The sequence below is a fragment of the Mauremys mutica genome, chromosome 4, assembly GCF_020497125.1.
Source record: "Mauremys mutica isolate MM-2020 ecotype Southern chromosome 4, ASM2049712v1, whole genome shotgun sequence".
Classification (NCBI taxonomy): domain Eukaryota; kingdom Metazoa; phylum Chordata; order Testudines; family Geoemydidae; genus Mauremys; species Mauremys mutica.
The window spans coordinates 27,929,951-27,953,737 of record NC_059075.1 but is presented as its reverse complement, the minus strand read 5'-3'; the positions used below and the strand labels follow the sequence as shown (position 1 = coordinate 27,953,737).

Sequence of the window (23,787 nt, the reverse complement as noted above, 5' to 3'; positions counted from 1 at the left end):
TTTCTCAAACTTTTGTGTTGGTGACCCCTTTCACACAGTGGGACCCCTCTTATAAATTAAAAACACATTTTTTATATATTTAACACTATTATAAATGCTGGAGGTTAAGTGGGGTTTGGGGTGGAGGCTAACCGCTCGCAACCCCCCATGTAATGACCTTGCGACCCACTGAGGGGTCACGACCCCCAGTTTGAGAACCCCTGCTCTAGAGATTTATGAGCCTGCTACAGCTTTAGCTAAGAGACACATTTTTTAACTCATGCATCTTTTAGCTCATGCAGAGACTTGTGCATTAAGCTCCAGAGATCCCAGGTCTGATCCCCACTGCCGATTACCCTGAGTGGGTCAGCGTTGTACTTATTTTTTAAAAAATATAAAAGCAGTGTGTCTTCCATAATTACCACTCCAAATATTGTGAGACTCACACTCAAAATCACTGAGAACTTGTGGGAGAGAAAGTCTATGAATGTGCTACATGCTTACTAAACAAGTGATAACATGCAATGAGGACTGGAATATTTCTTTTGGGCAAATAACTGATGAAGTTTTTAATTAATAAGCTTGATTGCCTTTTGACTTTTAAAGGTAACAGTTTACTGTTTAAATCCCTTGGCTTTTGCTGTTTGGCCAGGGCAACGCTGTAAACACCCGGGGAAGAATCTGAAGGATAATGTCAGGTTTATTTTAAAAAAAGATGGCACACTGGAAGGTGGGGAGTCTATCAGTTTGTACCGCACCTTGCACAGTGGGGTCCTGATCCCTGACTGGGGCTCCTAGGAACTATGATTAATATTAACAACAACAACAGGGTGTTCTAGGTGAAATGATGTTACTGAACCTCTTTTCAATTTATTCTGCAGTCTGTGTCTATGCATAATTCAGATAGCTGTAAAGTTTATTTGCTTAATATCAGTTACCTGTGGATGAATTGGTGGATTATATTCTGAGTTAAATATAATTGTCAATATTTAAAGGTGGCCTGATAAGGAAAAAGAAGCAGAGAACTCACAGCCCAGAGTATAGAAGGTGGGGAGAGGTCTAAGGTGGTTTAAACCCCTTTTGTGCCTTCCCAGTTCTGGGCTGCTCTATAGCTCCTGCTGTAATATAGTCATCCCTGGGCAGAGGTATCTAAGCACTTGTTTACTTGGAAAGTTATTTCAATAGAATGATATTGGCATAGTTAAACCACTATATTTATATTGGTACAACTTCCCTCGCTGACACGCAGACTGTATCTCTGATAGCTAGTTTGGGGGTGGCTTGTCTGCAGACTCCTGATAGAGCTTTTTAGTGGCTTCTGCATGTTCTATGAGCTCTTGTATGTGATACATATGGGTGACCAGCTCCACTGATGCAGGAACCCAGGAGCTTGTGGGCAGCAGAAGGTGGAAGCCATAATTGGGCAGAATGGGCTCTGCCAAATGGAGGCGTGGCCGTGGACCACCTTGTTGTAAGTGCATTTGGCACATGGAAGCAGGGAGACACAGTCCTCCTGATGGCAATTCAGGAAGCGGGGGATGTACTGTTTGAGAATCCACCTGCTTATTGGTCTGTGGATGATATGGAGAGGAGGTGAGGAGTTCTACCTCCAGAAGTTTGAAGAGCTCGCCAGAAAGGGGAGACAAGCATTAGGCTTCAATCCAACACTATGCCGGTCAGCAGTCCGTGGAGCTGCAAGATGTGTTCAACAAACAGGCAGTTTCCAGGGCAGTGGGAACGATGCAAGAGGGGATAAAGTGTGCCATCTTGGTCAGAGAATAACGGCGACCAAAACAACTGTACATCCATAGGAGTGAGGTAGTTTTACTATGAAATCCAGGGTTATAGTAGACCAGGGGTAAGAAGGGGTGCATAGGAGCTGAAGGAGACCTGGCTTTAGTTTAGCCCAAATGGCCAGTGAGCTGGGAATCATGCCATTACTCGAGAACTGTGAGTCTGGGCTGGCCATCTGGAACATAAACGCACTCTCATGGTGGAAAATTCCATCCCACATTTGAAACTCCGAAGCAGGCTGAGTGTCTGCATCATCCAAGGTCTGGCAGGTTTGAGTGGTGAGGGTCGCAAGGCAGCACGGATTGAATGAGTTAGGTCCATGTCCACTGTTCAAGTTAGATGGCTTAAAGATGGCTGAACATGGTGTCATTCAGGAGTCAGCAAGTTTATCCTTGTGTGACAGGCCATCTGCCATGCTATTTCTTGCACTTGGGCAGTATGTCACAATAAAATCACATCAGGTCTGGCTCCCCTTCCAGGGGAGTGCTGTAATGGGAGCTACCAGCAATGACCAGGGCATGGGTGGGGGGTATGTCATGCCTAGTGGTTGGAGCAGGAGTCAGGCCTAATGGGCAGAGCAGAGGATCAAAACCAAAGACAGCATCAGGTACCAAGCTGAAAGTCAGAGTTGAGATTAAGTCAGGTGCCAAGCAAGGGGTCAAAGATGGAGACAACATCAGGTACCAAATCAAAGTTCAGTGATGGAGACAGCATCAGGGGTAATTAGAGGAGAAGGGGCCTGGAGTAGGGTAGGACAGCAGGAACTGGGAGCAGACTGGGGTCTGGGCTGGGAGGACAGGAACCAGGAGTAGGCGGGGAAGCATGATCCAGGAGCAAGGAGGGCTCAAGAGTCAGGTAAGCAGGAGGGGTCCATAGCAGCCAAACAAGGATTTCTCTAGTTGCTCAGACAACTTCCTGTTGTTACTTCATGGTTTACATAGTACTCCTTAGCCAATCAAGGGGCTGGATGTTTCCTCCCAATCGGGAACTTGGGGGCGGGGAAGAGTGCTCTGTGCGCTAGCCCTCCCTGGACCCTTCCCTAATTATTCAGGTGAGCTGCTGGATGGCAGGCAGTCATGGCCTGTGTGCTGCCTGGGGACCTGTGGGCCTGGCTTTGAGGCAACAGCAATGGCAGACACTTTCCATGGATCCATAGTTTACCCATGAGATATTACATACCCAAGGAATTCAATCATGTTACGATCAAAATCACATTTCTCTAATTTACAATAGAGGTGATTTTGGCAAAGCCTCTCCAGAATCCCGCATGCATGTTGGTCATGAAGGACCTGGCTCTCAGAAAAGATACCAATGTCATCTAGATAGATCACTACAAATTAGTCTGATATGTCCCTAAACACATTGTGGATAAAGTGCTGAAAGCTTGCTGGACTGTTACATAGACCAAAGGGTATCACCAGGTATTAAAAATGCCCACAGAGGCTGTGGAATGCCATCTTCCATTCATCCCCTACTGGGGTACGGAGCAGGTTGTAGGCCCCACAGAAGACCAGCTTGGTGAAAATCCTTGCAGAATGAAGTCTCGTGAAAAGTTCATTAGTGAGTGGCAAAGAGTGTCAGTTCCAAATGATAACCTTATTCAGAGCCTGACAGTCCACTCAAGGGCACAGAGAAGAAAGTTGGGGCACCTGAGTGGGGTGGGGATGTGCGGATGAATGCCTCAGAGTTCAGTCTCAGAGTGCCTCCAACTTGGGCCCAAATAGGGAGTGAATATGGCCAGATAGAATCTTGGGCCCTGGCTGGAGGTCTATGAGGCAATCGTAGCGACAGGGGTTAGTGGGGAAACGTCCATACTCCCCTTGTCAAAAATGTCTGCAAGGTCCTGGTATTTCCTGGTACTGTTTGGGTAGCCAATATTTGGGTTTTCACAGAGTCTATTCCCATTATTCTAGAGCCCCAGAAGGGCAGTGCATCCTCAGGGTCAAACCGTGAATAGCTTCCAATTTGAACCTGGGTTCAGGGAGGCAGGACTGTTGGCAGAACAATCAGCAGAACCAAACTCACAAGCCTTACAGAGGATATATGAGTCATGAGAGGTAAGCCAGGTGATCCCAAGGATGACCAGAGAATGTGGGGATGCACCAGACCAAACTGCAGGGTTTCTTGCTGTCTCATGCATGACAGGACCCAAGAAGAGGAGTGTGACCCATCAATGGATTTGCCCAGGTCAGGGACTTCCGACATGGCAGAACATCACAGACAAAGTGGGAGTAGAAGCTGTGTTGGATGTTGATGGGCTGCTGCTAGAGTACAAGTGGACAGATATGGCGACCATATGTGGTCTTGTGGGGAAGATAACCAGCCCCGGCTGGACCCATCTATTCGGGCTGGGAGCTGGTGTTTCCTGACCAAGATGCAGACCTGGCCTTTTGCCAGACAGAAGGCCTCCCCACAGTAAAGACAGAGGCCTGATGCCCGGTGCTGAGCCTTCTCAGTGTTGGAGAGATGAGGCCAGGCTGTGTCGACCTGCATGGGTTCAGGCTATGGAGGTGGGGGATACTGGCAGTCAGCTGGTCAAGGCCATGGGAGGAGGTGTGGAATGGGTATTTCTCTTCCTTTCCTGCCACTGTTCTGATAGCCAGTCATCAATCTTAATACATAGGTCGATAAACACATCCAGGCTGGTGGGGTTTTTACCCACACCAGCTTGTGTTGGTGTATTTATGCAGGCCAAGCTGGAAGTGGTAGTGCTGAGTTGCCTTGTTCCATTTGGTATCTGCCACAAAATGCTGAAAGAACACAGCATAGCTGGCCACCAGCTGGATTCCCCATTACAAGGTCAGGATTATGGCCTGGCTGTTTTCATATGGTCTGGGTCATCGAAAACTACTGACATGGCTTGGATGAACTCAAGCTGTCCCAGGAGAGGACTAGACTTCTCAAGCAAAGGAGATGCACATGGCAATGCTTCTCCAGACTGTAGACTACAGATAAGTGCCATCCTGGCACAGTCAGTGGGGAACGTCTGTGGATGCAGCAGGAACAGGAGCTGGCATTGGTTCATAAGCCCACAGAAATGTCTGCAGTTGCCATCAAACTTGTCAGGCATAAGGAGCTTTGGTTCATAAGGGTGTGTACTGCTGGTGGTATGGTGTTTACATGCAAGGCTGCAGTCTGTGCCTACAGGGACTAATATGAGTCTGTAGACTCTGAAGAACCTCCACTAGCTCTGTCATGGGGACATTGGCCTTCATGGATCCATCCCAGCAGCACAGCCTGTTTCTGTCTCTTTGGGCTGCTCAAACTGTCATGAACTAGGATCTGGGTAATCAGACCTAGGGGTTGGAAATTGTGCTGAAAATGTGCTGAAGTTACCTCTGAGCCCATTTTCCCTGCCAGTTTGGGACTTCCAGAATCCTATCTTGTTGAGCCAGACACAATAGCCTGCTGCAACACAGACCCAAGGTCTGGTCCACGCCGCCAAAGCTGCAGACTTAACTGAAAACAGCTCAATAGGTTACCTATCTTGAGCACCCAGACACCCAGTTCCCAATGGGATCCAAACCCCAAATAAATCTATTTTACTCTGTATAAAGCTTATACAGGATAAATTCATAAATTGTTCACTCTCTATATCACTGATAGATATGCACAGCTATTTGTTCCCCCAGGTATTAATCACTTATTCTGGGTTTATTAATAAAGAAAAGTGATTTTATTAAGTATAAAAAGTAGGATTTAAGTGGTTTCAAGTAGTAACAGACAGAACAAAGTCAGTCACTAAGCAAAATAAAGCAAAAGCACACACGTCTAAGCTCAATACATTAAGAAACTGATTACAGGTAATATTGCACCCTCAGAGATGTTTCAATAAGCTTCTTTCACAGACTAGACTCCTTCTTAGTCTGGGCCCAATCCTTTCCCCTCATACACTCCTTGTTAGTTCAAGCAGCCTTCTCAGGTAGTAAGCAGGGGTTCTCTCATGACTGGCCCCACTTTGTCCTGCTCACCTCCTTTTATAGGTTTGGCACAAGGCGGGAATCTTTTGTCTCGCTGGGTCCCCATCCCTCCTTCTAAATGGAAAAGTACCAGATTTAAGAATGATTTCATTATCAGATGACATGGGTACATGTCACTGTAAGACCCCTAGTCTCCATTCTTCCTGGGTTGGCCCACACATACACAGGAAGGCTTGCAGGTAAATAAACGATTTACAACCAATTGTCCTAGTCAATGGGAGCCATCAAGATTCTAAACCACCGTTAATATCCCACACTTTGCATAATTACAATAGGACCTCAGCGTTATACTTCATATTTCTAGTTTCAGATACAAGAATGATACATGCATACAAATAGGAGGAATATATTCAGTAGGTTATAACCTTTGTTATGGTACCTTACAAGAGACCTTTTGCATAAAGCATATTCCAGTTATATCATATTTACACTCATAAGCATATTTCCATAAAACATATGGAGTGCAACGTCACAGACAGGCAATCATGCCTAGTGGGTTCAGAGCTGGAGTCAGGGACCAGGAGCCAGAGCAAAGGGTCAGACCCAGAGTAAGGAACCGAGCAGGGCTGGAGCAAGCCTAGGAGTGGACAAGGCACAGAGAAATCACAGCTATGGGCATGTGTGTGGAGGAGTAAAAGATCAGTTGTTGTTGGGCTTTAGAGAACACTTGCTGATTTCCGTGGCCAATTCAGGAGTGGTGGTCAATCAGATGTCCCTGCTGTGGCTCAGCTGTGCTCATAGACTGTCCGGAGACAGGGCAGACACAGGAGTCCTCATTCCTGACACGAGCCATGAAATAAAAATGTTTTAAGACTTTCTTTCCAAGTGAGGAGAGATGGCTGTTATACTCCTATTGCCAAAGCCCAACATGCAATGATGACATCCTTGAAGGGGAACTTCTGTGTGAGTACAGATACCCATCAGGTCTTGAATGCAGCGAAGGCCTCTCCTGATCTGTGCCTTAGTTTAGAAGTTAATGGAGTTACACCCGGGATGATATTTTGTCCCACATCTCCACATGATACTGCAGAAAGGCACAAACCCTTTGTGCAATCTAGTCTCCACCCCATTCCGCTCCACCATCCCACCATCCTTCTCCTATGGTCAGAAATTCAACATTCGGGCAATGTGGATGAACCACACTGTGGTAACATTTATGCAAATTGTTAGTTTGTTAACAATTGGATAGCATTTATGGAGTTTGCCATGGATCTCTGCTTGTCATGGGTATGTGGCAGTTTCTTTACAGGACTGCTAGAAAAGTGTCAGGAGTTGCTGCCACCCTGAATATATAAAACTGTGCCTGTCTTCCTAGACTGCTGCAAAGACACAGCCAGTTTGAAGCAATTTAACAGCAAATGCTAAACTCCCATGTGGGCAGCAACAGCTGCAGGACTGAGTATTTTCGGATGGAAATATTCTGTACCTGGAGAACAGGACCTATTGAACAGGTTTGTATGTGGGCAAGGTGGTATTTCTGCAGATATTATGCATAAATGTGACTGGGGTGACAAACTTGGAGTTTAGAGTAAGGGCTGTGTTTTTTACAGCTATTATTCATTCTCCTGCTGGCTCTTTCTCTGGGGTTCATCTTCTTTTGGGTGTGATTTACATTAAGGTGTGTGTTATTTAGAGCACTGGGTGATGGGGAGGAAGAGGTTCTGCTCTAGCATGGATGCAGTTTATTTTGATACTCAGAAGTTTTCAGGCTACTTGAGGGCAGGGGGAAGGCAATAAGTGCTAGTTGTATAAACTTATTTGAACACTATATACCTGGAGTTGTTTTCACTGGCCCAGATCCTGAAGTCTGCACCCTTTACCTAGGTAAAATCTCTCACCGACTTCAAGAGTTGGACTGAGTAAAAACTGTCTAAAGAGTTCAGGATTTTGCCCATTACCCTTTTTTCCTGTGGATCTGTTAGCGGTAGCTGCAGTTGGCCAGATCCACACAATGGCTTTACTTACCTATTTAAACTTTGGCCTGATTTTTGTTGTCACTCGTGTGTGACTGGCTGACCTGATGACCCGCAAGTCTATTTCTTTATGTTCTAGAATGGCATAGGCATTAGGAATAGGACAAAGGTTGCAAAGCTTAAGGAAGAGAGACCATTTTAAAATATATTTTTTTAGGAATAATATCTTATCCGCTACCCTAAAAGCCACAAGAAATGACAAAGGCATAGGAAATAAGGCCTCAATTTTGAGAGTTGCTGGGTGTCTCCTAGGAGATATTTAAATTCCCCATCCACTGGCTCCCACCATGTAATTTTCAATGTCTTAATCTATCCTGCTTGATCTTAACTTGAAGGGGCACAGCCACGCTCAGCAGAAAACAGAGGGCTGACATAATAATTGAGGAAACAGAGGCAATGCATGGTGGGGAAGGGTGCACATGACTGTGCCCACCCCCCAGATTTCTGCCAGAATTTATATGCCCTGCACCTCGCTACATACCATCAGAACCTTTAAACAGTGCCCCTCCACTGGCAGCAGCTATATGTTGTCTCTGTGTGAAGGTGAAAGAACCTTGACTGCCTAATGGGTGACCAACACATAGAAAACAAGTGGGGGTGTGGGAAAGAGAACGTATAGTAGGGATTTTAAAAAGATATTTTTGATTCGCTATGGTTCATATTTCTGAGAAGAGCAGTAACGTAGGCCTCTGAAATACTTGTATCATTGGAAAATACTGTTTCTAGTCATCTTTTAAACAAAGCCAGATATTTAACTTCATTGTCATTCATAAAATCAGAGGACTTGTTCTGCTGGAACAGTCCAATCTCCAACACTGACCAAAACTGGATGCTTCCATGGAAGCTGAAAAAGCCCCACAATGCATTTATGGGGTATTTCTTACTGACTTCCATGAACAGCTTACAACCTCATCCATGAGGGTGGATAGGGATTACAATTTATAACCTGTTTAGTGTAACCACACATGCTATTCTAATAATAATAATAATAATAATCTCTAGTTCATATATAGCACATATAGCGCTTTTCATCAGTAGATCTCAAAGGGCTTTACGAATCTAATCTTTTTTTTTCTTGCAGTTTTGTGCTATTTCTTCATTTATTCAGTTTGAAACAAAATCTATGAGCCCTGAAACAATATTGTGTCATGGAAAACACAGTATATTTTAGTAATAGACTGCAGGAAAGGAGGTTGTGTGTAATTTATGCTTGGCACTTCATTGTAATACAGCAACATGCACTGGCGTGCTACAGCATTGTATGCAAATAAACAAGAAGGTTCCTGTTAAACTGCCTGACCTCTGTAACACTGGAAATGTAAAATATTCTCCAAACTGCCTGTCATTCATCTCACTTCAGAGGTAACTAAACCTCTCTGTTTGTTATTTCTGTTTCAAGATATGGGATCAACTCTGCATCCAATGTCAAAACAACTCATTTAAGAGCAAAAGAGTAAGGAAAAATTCCTTCCTTCTTCCATTACCATAATATTAACTGTTCCTGTAACAATGATATATGCGGATATGGCTGTGGGAGGTGCCCGTTATCGGATGACAGTGCTGTCTTGTGAGGAACGTTAGAGGTGAAAGCTGATGGACTCTGACACCTATATTGCTAAATTGGGATTCTGTAGCATAAGATATACTGTGAAATGACGCCATATCCTTCAGAGTTAGGCATTTTCAAGCCATACTTATATTTCAGTCAGTATTTAATTTAGCTTTTCTTCCGGAAACCAGTGTCAAATAATTTTTTTTTAAAGGAGAAAGAACTGGAAACAAATCTTGCAGTTGCTCCTCAGACAGAACTAACTAGTTAATGGAGAATTTTGCTTTTAAACGGCTTTTCACTAGAAAGCCAAGTCATTTTAGCGCATGATCTTGAGGGGTCGTATTAACATGATGTTAACCATGACTTTGCAGCTAATGTAGGTGGCAGTGTAGAAGTCATGGTAAACATTGTTTCAGCTGGTCCTGGTTATTGGTCCAGATTCAACTTTGATATAACTTCAGTGAAGTCATACATATTCATAGATTCAGCACCACTGTGATCATCTAGTCTGAGGTATAACACAAGCCGTAGAATTTCCTCAAAATTACTAGAGTGTGTCTTTTATCAGTATATTATAACTGTATCTATACAGCGTGGGGAGATTTTCAAAGGCACATATGGCAGTTTAACTTCCAATGGGAATTAGGCACCTAACTGCCATATGTGCCTCCCTCTGCATCTTCAGGTATGTTTTGAAGAAAATATTTTGCAATATATAGTAGCCTATGGGAAGGAGACACTGATCTACCATAGAGCACTGGACTGGGATTCAGAAGGTCTGAATTCTAGTCCTAGCTTTAAAAAAAAAAAAGTATTTGATCACAGGTAAGTCACTTATCTTCTCTGAACTCAAGTTTCCCCCATTACACAATAAGGTATTACTGCTTACCATACTGCCTTAAGTGCAGGGATTGGACTAGAAGACCTCTCAAGGTCCTTTCCAATCCTACGAGTCTATGATAGCTACTTGACTGAGGTATTGTGAAGCTTAATAAACTAACGTGTCCTCAGGATGGAATGTGCTACATAAGAGCCAATTATTATTACCTCTGCAAATTCAAAGTTACTGTTGGATTTTGACTAAAGTAGTAGTCACTAAATGGATTCTTTATTTAAGCAAATTTAAAACATACCAGCTGCACCTTCGTGTAACTCTTCTCCATACTCCCTTTAGAATCCACTGTGTACAGTATTTACTTAATCCTACTATATTCAATTAGCATTGGTTGATGGGGGTCATGACCTCCAGGTCAGGAGGTCACAACGACAGTGTAGTCCAGGGTTGGCAACCTTTCAGAAGTGGTGTGCCGAGTCTTCATTTATTCACTCTAATTTAAGGTTCCGTGTGCCAGTAATACATTTTAATGTTTAGAAGGTCTCTTTCTGTAAGTCTATAATATATAACTAAACTATTGCTGTAAGTAAAGTAAATAAGGTTTTTAAAATGTTTAAGAAGCTTAATTTAAAATTAAATTAAAATGCAGAGCCCCCCTCCCGGACCGGTGGCCAGGACCCGGGCAGTGTGAGTGCCACTGAAAATCAGATCGCGTGCCTGTGTGACATAGGTTGCCTATTCCTGGTGTAGTCACTTCTCAGAATTCCATCATGAGGGTTGCTATATTTGATGTTTTCTCAAAGCCCCAGCTACAGGAGTCATGATAATGTCTGTTTTCAATTTTTAAAAATGTATATTTCTAGCCCTCGGGGGGTGGGGGGTGCGCAGAGGAAGGATAGATAGAAAACAAGACTTGGTGCACCCTAGAGGCTACAAAACCAGAAGGTGGGGAAAATAAGCCAAATATTTTTTTAAATCATTATCTTTTTTTTAGGGTCTTCACTCATGATTTTTGAACACTTGGAACTGTGACCTCCCCCACCCTCTCCCCTGCCCTTCCCATATTGCTGAATCAGAGGGGAGCTGCCTGCTAGATCCCAGCTGAATGAGAAGAGGATCCCAGTGTGGAAAAAGGATAAGAACCACAGCATTTGAGAAAAAACAGTGGCTTTAACAACAAATAACTAGATCTTATTTGAATGAAAAACATTAAGAGCAACTCATTTCTCTGGAGTGGTGTGGAGAAAGTGGATAAGGAAAAGTTATTTACTTATTCTCATAATACAAGAACTAGGGGTCACCAAATGAAATTAATAGGCAGCAGGTTTAAAACAAATAAAAGGAAGTTCTTCTTCACACAGCGCACAGTCAACTTGTGGAACTCCTTACCTGAGGAGGTTGTGAAGGCTAGGATTATAACAGCGTTTAAAAGAGAACTGGATAAATTCATGGTGGTTAAGTCCATAAATGGCTATTAGCCAGGATGGGTAAGGAATGGTATCCCTGGCATCTGTTTGTCAGAGGATGGAGATGGATGGCAGGAGAGAGATCACTTGCTCATTGCCTGTTAGGTTCATTCACTCTGGGGCACCTGGCATTGGCCACTGTCGGTAGACAGGATACTGGGCTAGATGGACCTTTGGTCTGACCCGGTATGGCTATTATGTTCTTATGAATGTAAAAGAAACAATGCATACAAAATACCTGAAACATACACTGGATTATGGGAGAAAACACTCCTCATAATGACCCTAAATTTGTAAGCACACAGTGTCAAGTCTTTCACAGAAGAGAATATTGTATTTTAAAATGCGCAAGCTTTATTCAATCCTGGTCTTCAACTTCTGACATTTCAGTTTTGTCCAGAGATTGAAGAAGCCACTAACAAAGCACAATATGACATGTCTCTCACTGCACATTTCTTCTGACAAAACAGCCATTGAGCATTGATCAGTGGCCATTAGCAGCCTGTTAAAATGAAATGTAAATTCCATGAGAACTCATTGTTTTTACAAAGATCACATGCAATTTGTTGCCAAGCAGCCTACACAAATATTTAAAGCCTGCCTCTTTGACCAGCACAATTTAAAAAAAACAAAACAAAAATAACAGGCTCTTTTCCTTTGTGCAGTCAGGATAAAGAGAGAAATTTACCCTGCACAGAACCCAAGTAACTGGCTTTTCTGAGAGCAGCAAGTAGGAGTGGGATGTAATTAATCCCTTCAATTTGCAGACAAGGCACAGGGCTGCAGTCTAAGCCTTCTGGAGCTGCTATTGCAACCTCTGGGCTGGAATAGCAGCTGTTGGCCCTTTGCACCTCAGCTTTCAGAGAGGTGAAACCACTTACCCAGTCATTACCTGAGGCAGGATTAGAAGTTGGACATTGCTAACGCCCAACCATTTCAGGTTGGTGGTCCCTTATTTGAGCTTTAAAAAAAAAATCACAACCCCCCTACCTAAGAGTAAATGTACCAATGAGAAGCCTACAGAATATACGTGCGTATTTCCAGAGGTTGACAGAATACTTGACCTTGAAGAGTAAGGCTGTGAGGGGAGTAGGGAGAGCAAAAGTTTCTTTGCTTTAGATTCTGATAACATTTTCAATGCTTCACAACCCCCCCCCATTGCCTTTTGTGAACCCCCCCGAAGGAGGGGGGTCATGATCCCTGGACTAAAAGCCACTGCTCTAGATCATGTTGTACCTCACGATCCCTCTCCCCAACCCAGCCCTGATTCAACAGAGCACTTAAGCTTGCAGGATAGAGATCACGCGGAAGTGCTTTGCTGACTTGGGGCCTCAGACATGAGACAATGTCCAATGTATTAAAATGAGGTGAAAATGCCAAATCTTTGGATTTTTGGTGTGGAGGCTTGGTGAAAACAGTGAGTTTTTTACTCTTATAGCACACCTTCAGTTTCACCAGTACCAGCTAGGGCACCAGGATTGTCCCTCCAGATTGGGACAACCTTGGTATTCTGGGCTGTCTGGTCACCCTAAGTAAGCATTGGCATCATACAATATAAGCCTATTACCAAAGGCAGAGTGACTCTAAATATAAAACATCAGCTCTACTTCCAGATACAACGTTTCCAAAGGACAAGCACCTCATACAGTGCAATTATAGTACTCAAAGAGAATCGTCTCTTAGCCAAATGAAAGCACGATGCCCTGGACCAATGAACCCAGCATCTGCGATCTAAGGACACATTTATGATCTGTCTTGGGTCAGGATTATTAAGCCCTCTAAGTGCTGTGACACAAAAATTTGCAAAGCCTCCATGGCCAACAGCTGCAGCAATCCTATTTCCTGCTCAGCAGAGGCCTGTGTTATGAGGGGGTGATTAACCAATTGCAAAGCAGCTTTAAAAAAGCCTGATGATGTCACAAAGCAGCTGTGCTACATTCAGATTGATACCACAAAACATTAACCAAAGCCACCTAATAAACAATGATCTCAAGAACATTTTAATGTCCAGTTCTTATATACACACATCAAATAAATGATCAATCGCCAAGTTCTAATGACAAGCACTCAGTAGATTGCCTTTCTTCTTTCCTACATTTGATTTGATGGGTTCTCATTTTAATCTTGGATATCACAGTTCAAAGGGACTCGTTAAGGTTAAAATCATATACTGTACAACCTTATTGATTTAAGGGCCTGTCTACATTAGTTTTAAAACTGGTTCAAAAATTTACTAAACTGATTTTAAAACTAGTTAGAGGCATAGCATAAATCCAGGTTTGTAGTTTAAGGTGACCTGATCTATTTTTGCTGAAACCATTTTAAAATTAGAAAATTTCCACAGCGTAGACATGAGCTAGAACTTTGTTACCCAGAGCATGGTTATGTGCCCCAACATCTGTTTATTACGTTGGACATTCTCTCAAGTCTCATTTATCCAGGCTTATTCAATACCCTCTTTCTCCACTATTGGTAGAATTGAGGTAATGCTGTGTATTGCTAATATCATCTTGGGCTCCAGTCTTGCAAACACTTATGCACATGCTTAACTTTACTACAGTGAGTGTTTCATCGATTCCAGCAGGATTACTCAGGGTAATAAAGTTAACTGTGTGAGTCAGAGTTTGCAGGATCAGGGCCTTAGATTGTTAGAACTGAAACAGATTTATAGAGTTATCTTACTTGACATTATATTTTGTTGGCTTTTTTTTGCATTTCCTTCAGCTAAGGGCTTGTCTACACTGGCAATGCTAGAGTGCTGCCGTGGCAGTGCTTTAACGTGGCTTGTGTAGTCATGGCAGAGTGCTGGGAGAGAGCTCTCCCAGCGCTGGTGCACTGTCTATACTGGAGCTTTACAGCGCTGAAACTTGCTGTGCTTGGGGGCGGGGGAGGGGTGTCATACCCCTGAGCGAGAAAGTTGCAGCGCTGTAAATTGCCAGTGTAGACAAGTCCTTAGACAATGTGGATAGACTAAACCAATTTCTAGTCTGTTTCACCTTTGCATTCTCATGCATTAACACAATGCTAGGGTTGCAAACATAGGGGAATATTTAAATCCATGTCAAAGAACCAATGTCCCTGAAATAAATGGTTCTGAAAACATTTCTATTAACACTAGTTTTTTTTTTAATGAAAAGTGTAAACAAACAAAAACAAAAAAAACCACACAACACCTAAGTTTTTTGGGCCTAATCTACCTGGCACTGCCTCTTTAAGCATTATAAATAACAGCAGAATTCCAGCTCTCTTGCTCTAGGGAATATCTTTGGCAGAGCCGATTCTTAAAATATAAAATTAAAATAAATAAGTAAACTGAACGGGTAAGGGCCCAAAGCCAGACATTTGCCTGTGTTTTCATTACCATTTTTTCCCTTGTAAAGACAAGTACATTGAAACTTATCCTCAGTGGCCACTCAATGGCTGGACATAATGGGTTGATTGACATAAGGGGCTTTCTAATAAAGGTAAAGCAGCATTATATAGTCATCATGGGCACAACCCTGCATACTCTTATCCTGCACATAATGCTTGCTACAGGTTAGTCCGACAATTTGAATTTGCCACCTTTCAATTTCATTGAATGTCCCTTTTGCTCTTGCGATTGAGGCAGGAAGAACAGAAGTCCTGGCCAATCTTCCCAATAACATTCATTGTCAGGCCCCCTTTTTAGGCTCTGATCCTGTACGCTGCTCTGAATGGATAGACCTCTCTGCTTCTACAGAGCCCCAAGAATGGTGAGGACAATCTGTGGTTTATGTTAATGTTAGGCAGGAGATCAAATTAGATCATGCTGTCCCCTTCTAGCCTTAAAAAAATAAAACTAAATAAAAAATCTATGGATCTTTACAGATCAGCTTATAGCACAGAAGTCCCACCTTTATTAATACTTTCTAAATTGTTAATGATTAATATTCAGAGTGCACATCAAAAAAACAGCCTAATCCAGCAAAAATTCACCAGTACAGATGCAGGCCTCATGGGTTATGCAGATAACATTCCCATTGCAGAATGCCAAATTTGTCAGTCCTGCTTCCTAACACCATGCCATCCAAGTCCAGCCAGACCCTAATGAAGTGATCGCAAGGATAATCTGAGGATGCTCAGAACATCCCTTAAAAATGAATTGCCTTAGTTATGAGCACCACTGCCCTCTGTTGGTTGGAATATATATCAGTGGACCTGCTCTCAAGTTGCTTTGAATGATCTTTGCCAACATTTAAGTGCAGTACATTATTCATTATATTAATACAGTCCCATAGGGATGTACTAATTGCTTTAAGAGACATGGTTGCCAGCTTATGAAATGGGTTAGTCATTTACAAATAACTGTAAGGTAAGAAAAAAGGGTAAGGGAACTTTCTGATCAATGCATCTTTCCAGCGTCTCTGTAAATTAGAGAGGAGCATGAATCAGCACTGCTCCAGGCAATCAAATATTTTGGGGGGGAGTCTAGCTGGGGATCCTACAAACTGAGGAGTGCAGAAGACAAGCTGAATACATTCAAACCCTAGAATCTTTCACATCTGAACACATTTAATGAAGGGCTTTTTCACAACTTAGAAACCTTAATTTCGTGAAGGTGTGAAGCATTTCCCCACTCCTGCAGTTAACTCGAAACCCCTAGCTCATACGCTGCCAGCCCCCTCTCTAGGGAAAACTAATCCTATATTCAGAACTGCCAAATTCCAGAGAGACATCAGGGAGAATTTCCCAGTACCAAACTGCAGGGATATATGGGGCCTGATTCTCCCTTGCCCTGCACCTGGTGTAGTCATGTGTGCCACTGCAAAATGAATGTAAAACTGCCATTCTCATTGTACGCTCACTTTGCACTGGTGCAGTTGACTACCCAAGGTCCAGGGAAATAGAGAACTGAGCCCTCCACGTTTGTACCTTCTGTTTCACCCCCTTTACATCATTTTTTTTGGACTCTCTCCCTATTCCAAACCTCTCTCCAGTTCTGCTGGTGGTCTGGATTGCTGTACACCTGCAAAGTGACATGCCACCCCTTTTCCTCAGTCAGGTTAGTCATGAGTGCTCCCTGCTCTGCCCTGATCCACACGGGGGTCATGTGCTGGTTGAGAGAAAGGAACACTCCCTTAATTGGCACTCCGGCCCTGGGTTTCAGAAGGTGGGGGAGAAGAGAGGAATAGGTAGTAGCAGTTAGTGCAAGAGCAGGGAGAGCTAGTGCAGTTGAGAGAGATTACAGGTGGGTGAGTGGGAGAAATGCCCCAAATATGGGACACTCCTGTTTCAGGGAATCTTGACAGCCCCACCTATTGCTAAAGGAAGAAAAGTCAGTATTCACTAAATGTACAACTCCTTTTTAAGCAACTTAACATAGATGGAGGACGACAAGAAAAAGAACCATCTTCGAAATTACACCACATTCATCCCCCCTTTGTTTAAAAAAGAATCCAATTTATTAAGCAGCAATACCTGAGATTATACTCACCGAGCAAAGTCTCAAAGGAAGCCTCCCCATCTAGGTGCATTTTTCATTACCCACTAAACTCTGAACTCCACCAAAGGTGTTCTCATAATGTTAAACTCAGAGCCTGACAATTATTATCCAGCTCCATTTAGTGCCAGAAGTACATTCAGTGGAGGAGTAATAAATCCTTTCATGCTGTTTAATAAAACAAGAAAATGTGTTGCTCACACTTGGATGCTAAACTTTATTACACAAACACAGCTAAAAAAATAAATGGAGTATTTCCTGTTTAGAAGTGCTTACAAGTCATGTGATGTTGATTTTCTCCAGGTGTTGCCATTTTAAATGAAATTTGCACTGAAGTTATTCTTAAAGAAATAAACTAGCTCTCTTTTTTTAAATTAAAAAACATGTCATTAAAGATGGAAAAGTAATTGTTAAAAAAAAAGAGCATTCAGTGTACCGTAATGAAAGGTAACAAGGTGCATGATGGTTCCCAAATTATACAGGAATCTTGTGAGCCACTACGCAATCCATTTAAGCCCGTTCCTGACAAGGCCCCCAAATTATTTACAGATTTGTTTCCTCATTTTCTTGTCATTGGAAAGGCCCTGAGAGTTTCTGAGCACCTATATGTCTGTTGATTTGGTTTGTCTTGCCTATTTAGATTGTCGACTTCTTGCAAGGAGGCAGGGACTGGTTTTTACTCTGTTTGTATAGTTCCTAGTGCAACTGTGGCGTGGTCTTGACTGGCGCCTCCAAGGACTATAACACAAATAATAAATAGTCCGACTTCATTGTGATGTTCGGCGTCTCTCAGAATCGGGTTCCTAACCTATAGTAATTCTCTGTTTTCACAGTCAGCTTCAGGAGTAAGATAAACCTACTTATGTATTCTATTCTGTTCTAGATTCTGTTACTGTGTCATCACCCTAGTATCTGAGCACTTTCCAGTAGTGCATTCAGTGACATGACCAATATCTGTCACGTGTGATCCGTTCTCTGTCTCATCCTCTCCCCAGGAAAGATTTGTGTATCCAGTGCATTAATGTACATGCTGCACTGTTTATGTTAGGGATGGCAAGGTCAAAGAAGTGCACCTTGCACTTGGAGCAGAAGGTGGTGAGGCTTGAGATGATCCTTAGATCTTTTGGGAGTTTATTGCGGATTCTCTCCTGGTCTCCCAAGAAAGGTTGTGTCTCATGCACACAAACTTTATCTAAATGGTAGAAAGTTCCATTGTGCCTGAGGAGTAAAATTGTTGACCACGGTCTTCATCCTGGAGCTTTAGGTGATCTTTCAGGTATCTTGGGGGAAAGGTATTGAGTGCCTTGAAGGTAAGGACCAAGACCTTGAACTTCACTCAGTAGTCCATGGGAAGCCAGTGTAAAGAGTGGAGGACACGCCTGATGTTCTTTCCATAGACTGTTGCTGAGGAGATGCACGGTGGTGTTCTGTGCTAACTGGAGTTTCCTAAGGGCTGATGGCTTCATGCCCAGATATATCATACTGCTGTAGTACGAACAGCATAGGTGCAGACTCCGTTGGTGCTCCAGGGCTGGAGCACCCATGGAAAAAATTAGCAGATGCTTAGCACCCATTGGCAGCCAGCTCCCCTCTGCCCCCCAGTGCCTCCTGTCCGCCGGCAGCCCCGCCAATCAACTTCTCCCCCTCCCTACCAGTGCCTCCTGCCCACTGCGGATCAGCTGTTCCGTGGTGTGCAGGAGGCGTTGGGAGGAAGGGGGGACAAGCGGGGACGGGGCATGCTCCGGGGAAGGGGTGAAACTGGGTGAGAAGAGGTGGGGCAGGGCTAGGGCCTTGGGGGAAGGGGTGGAGTAGGGCTGAGCTAGGGGTTGAGCACCCCTGGGCAAAGGAAAAAGCCGGCATCTGTGCCGGACAGGAGGTGATGAAGGTATGTATAAAACTGAGGCCAGGTCACAGTGTGCCAGGACGGGACAGAGTCTCCTTGCCTACCTGAGGTGGTAGAAAGTGTTACTCATGTATCCTGCTCTGTGGGAGCTTAGTGTCCACAGGGAATCCAAGAGCACTCAAACTATAGACTGTACTGACCAGTTTTGGATGTCACCTTTGACCAAAGGAGACTGCACTGTACCTTATGAAGCTCTCTTTATTCTGGTTGGTCACAAAGGGTCAGAATTAAAAAAATGTATTGCCTTGTCTTCCTTTAATAAAATGAAAGTGACAGGAACAGTAAAATCTATTAATTACCAGACGTTGAAAACAAGAGAGTTCAAAACAGCCTGTCCATTCAGAACTCATGTTACCAACAAACAAATGAGCTTGTTGTATTCTCAGTGCCTCTTCGCTACAGTGAAACCTTTTTTGCAGCAATGAATGCTGAAGAAGCCTGTCTTGGTCCCTTAAGGTACCTCTGATTCATACTGTAGACAAAAGTTTATTTCTGATAGCTTGGAATCTTGCAGCATAATAAATAATTAGTAATAATAATTAATACCTAGTTCTTATAGAACACTTTTCAACAGTAGAGCTCAAAGCACTTTACAGAGGTGGGTATCATAATCCCCATTTTACAGATGGGGAAATGGAGGCATAGAGTGGTGAAATGACTTACCCAAGGTCATCCAGCAGGTTTATGGTCAGAAGGTTTATGGTCAGAAAGTTTTCTCCTAAACACATCTGAAGGTAAATCAATATTGTCATCTTAATGGACTGTACTTGTTTTTTTTTTATAAGCAGGATGAAGTCTGTAGAAAAAGTGCCTTCTTGATCAATACTTTAATTGACTGGAAGACTAATAATTCTGCAGACAGTGATTACTCTTCTCCATATTAATTATTGCACAAATAATAAATACCAGAGTCAGTTGTATACAGATGAGCTGCAGCTTCATAAAAACTTAAAACTGATTTTCTGAGAGAGGTGGGTTTGTATAAATTAAACTTCCTACCATGAAGTTATTTGTCTTGTTAGTTGCGAACAGATTTATTCACCTTTCTTTGTACTGATGGTAACAGCTTTTCAGCCTGAATGTACCTTTGGAATTCTAAACGTTTTCAGTTAACTCCACTAACGGAACTTGTGAATCTTTTTCTGGCAAGGGTTCTTTTGCTATACGGTATTGCTATTATTGGCCCAAATTGTTCAACCTAGGTGCCTCAGGTTGGGCTCTCAAATCCATATTTAAGGACCTAAATAGAAGCCAGCCTTGTTTTCAAAGGAGCTGACTATACCATATAGCTCCCAATGAAGTCAACAGGAGCTGCAGGTGTTTACCACCTTTGAAAATCTGGCCACTTCTGCAAGGGGAGATTGGAGGTGGCTACTCAAAATTAATTCTTCACTTTCACTCTTAAGCCAACAGGGGCTCAGAGCAATGCAGAGGACATATCTATATCCTATCAGAGAGTTAGGTTAACATCAGATTTGGGGTAGTGATAATAATTTGAAAAAAAGCTGGTAATACTCAGGGCTCTGAGACACAGTTGGAGGATGTTCCATGTTTAGTGTTCCTGGAGTACCACATGATTAAATGCAGGGATGCTGTAACAGTTTTTAGGGGAGGGCAGGGGAGAGCCATTGAATCAAACTGTGAACCCTGTATATGATGGAATCTACCAGCACCCCTAGTTTCAGCACCTATGATTAAATGAAACCTTTTGCTGACATTAAAAAAAAAATCAATTTGCCTGAGCTGTCAGTTTGGTGGCATGGCCATTACACATTATATAAGAATTCCAACTGAAAACAGAACATCCATGCTAAATCCAGGGTTGTGAGTTCAATCCTTGAGGGGGCCACTTAGGGATCTGGGGCAAAAATTAGTACTTGGTCCTGCTAGTGAAGGCAGGGGGCTGGACTTGATGACCTTTCAAGGTCTCTTCCAGCTCTATGAAATAGGTATATCTCCCTATATATATATATATAAATAAAACTTAACTTGATAAAAGCATGTTGCACATGTTGAAATCTTTACCTGAACTTGTTAGTCCTACATGGCATGGCTAGCTTTAAACTTGGCTTTCGTGCACATGCTACATGGTTAAAACTTGGTTAGTAACTCTTACAGCTCATAATACTTCACACCTGCTGGAGACCCAGACCAGCAATCCTCTTTCTGGAATCAGTTCAATTCACTGCTTTTTTTTGGAGTGCAGACAGGACCCCTAAATCATGTTTTCCAGTCATTCTTGTATCCCTGGATGCATTGCCCCACATGCCACTGTATGTGCATGTCCTCTGGGTGCTACTATGTGGTGTCAGATATAAACTAGATATATGGCCAAAATGTAGATAAGTCTCCAGAATCTCCTGAATCTAGGAGGAAATGTGGCAGAAAACTGAAGGAGGAGGTTGAAGCACTTCCAGTTTTCCAGACAGTAAAGTTTTGACTACCCTGAGAAATGAATTCAGTTTAAGGTAGGGAGTGAATTTAAAGCAGAAAAGCTATTCCTGATTAACTCCCTGTGTGGATGTTCTTTCTAGAATCAGACTGCCTTATTCCAAATTAGTTTAATCCACTTCTAAAGGTGTTCTTATCCCAGAATAAGAATGTCCGCACAGGGAGTTAATCAGGAATAGCTATACTGGAATAATTCCCCACATAGACAATACCTAAGTGGTATTGCAGAAACACTGCAGAGGGTAAAATCCTCCACATTGTTGTATGTGGCAGACACAGAGGCATTGAAAATCTACAGACTATTTCAGAGGAAATATGAACAAATTCAAAAATACTGTGAGCCACCAAGAATGTCACATTTCCTTGTCAAGAAATCATTTGCAAGGTGACACCACTGACCATTATGCTACAAACAAACTTAAAGTGAAGCCATGTGATTTTAAACAGTTACAGATGGACTAATTAGTGTAGTGTAACTAACCACTGGGTCAAAGTAAGGTTATTGCAAGAAACAGATCTGACCTGGCAAATAACTTGAAAAAAAAGTAGATTCAAGGGATCTTACTTAGCATTATTAGAACATTGCAATAGGCTAGTCACAGCTGTGATGGGGTTCAACTCACCACTGCAGTGCCTCCTGCTGGCCATCCTGGGAATTAGCTGTGGTTCACCAGTGTGCCTTCACCTAGTGGTGTCTCGCTGCCATTGCTTCTGCCATCAGGACCTGTGTCACCCTCAGGACCAGGGTGTCCTCTTCTGGACACTGCCCTCCAGCTGTGCCCTACTCAGTTCCCTCCCACCCTTTCTGGAGGCAGCAGTCCTCTGTCCAGCCACTTGCCTCAGTGGCAGGCTACAGTCCAGGGTCTAGCCACCTGCATCAAGGGTGACTGGGGCTAAAGGGGAGGTGGGATCATCAGTCACATGGTGCATCATCTCCAGCCCCCACCATCTGTTTCCCTGGGCCACTTCCCTGCAGCCCTAGCACCTTCTCTACCCTTGTATCATGGCCTCAGTCTGACAGCGGTCAGCCAGGAGCTTACTCATGCGCCCCTGACCCCACCCAGCACTGCTTGGACCATGGTGCTATCTCTTCTCCCTCCTTCAGGGCAGCCAATCCTCCCTCCTCAAACCCCAGGAAGTGACTCAAGTGGCTTTGATCAGCAGCCCTTCTTATATGGCCCAAGCTGGCCCTGATTGGCTGTCTCTCTAAACCTTCTCCCTATTGGCTGTCTCTACAAGCCCTTTCCTAATTGGCTGCCTCCTGTGCAGCCTCCCTGGGCTGCTTTAACCCCTCTTCTGCCAGTGTAGGGCAGATACCCCACCACAACAGCTTTACAGAATCACCAGTTCAGAGACTTGTAGTCCAGTGGTTCCCAAATTTGTTCCACCGCTTGTGTAGGGAAAGCCCCTGGTGGTTCGGGCTGGTTTGTGTAAAGCTTTTATCTTCCAGCAGCTCCCATTGGCCTCGAGCAGCGAACCGCGGCCACTGGGAGCCGTGATCGGCAGAACCTGTGGATGTGGCAGGTACACAAACTGGCCCGGCCTGCCAGGGGCTTTCCCTGCACCAGCGGCGGAACAAGTTTGGGAACCACTGCTGTAGGCAAAAGGATAAAAACTTTACTGCCAACTTCTAAAAATTTTCCGAGCCAAATAAAATTCACCCTGGCATAGTTTCAAGAGACTTTTACTACAAGAACTACTATGACAAGAGCAGAGGTATGTCAATTTTTAATAAAAATTTTGACACCCCCGCACACACACAATTACCCTCATTTTTCAAACAGCTGTAGACAAGAATGCCAAACAGATCAATTGCCAAGGGGAGAGAATGTTGCATTTCAAACAGAAGGCGGCAGGCAATTTGCCAAAGGAAAAGCTATACCATCTCTATCAATGGTACATATTATTACCACCTCTGTGGGGCTGCTCTCAGGAGGAACAGAAAACATCGAAACAAAACCAAGAGGGACCCTGTTGCTTATCTATAATGCTACTGACAGCGCTCACAGAGACAGAACTAGCACACGCCCACCCAGTCATGAACAATGAAAAACAACAGAAGCAGGAATTACAGATGCCAAGTGACAAAACACAGCCACAAGAAGTCACTGCAGATGGAGCCGTTTTGAAAACAAAAAGTGGTTGTGTGATCAGAAAGTCATTGAAGTGCATGAGTTGCTGTCAGATGTCCAAATACCCTTCCTCCATCCTAGACATTATTAGTGTACGCAGTGATGTGCTCTGTGATTGCTAGATTTGGTTGTTATTATTATATTTGCATTTTATTTTCAAAAAAAGGGAAAATGTTACAGTAGCCAGTCACATCAGTGATTACTGATCTTTGCCAAGTGCCAGGGATATAATCTCTTGTAACCCTGACACAGGTCATATTA

At 43.4% G+C, this 23,787-nt stretch overlaps 1 protein-coding gene across 1 annotated transcript in view; it reads right to left on the bottom strand.

Moving 5' to 3' along the window:
- The window catches only part of CLMN (calmin), a 117,791-nt gene extending 95,289 nt beyond the window's left edge, over window positions 1–22,502 (bottom strand). The window contains exon 1 of the mRNA XM_045013607.1: window positions 22,018–22,502. Coding sequence (XP_044869542.1) covers window positions 22,018–22,042 — 25 coding nt within the window. The 5' untranslated portion in view covers window positions 22,043–22,502. The remainder of the gene's footprint in view (window positions 1–22,017) is intronic.
- Between the last annotated feature and the right edge of the window lie 1,285 nt (window positions 22,503–23,787).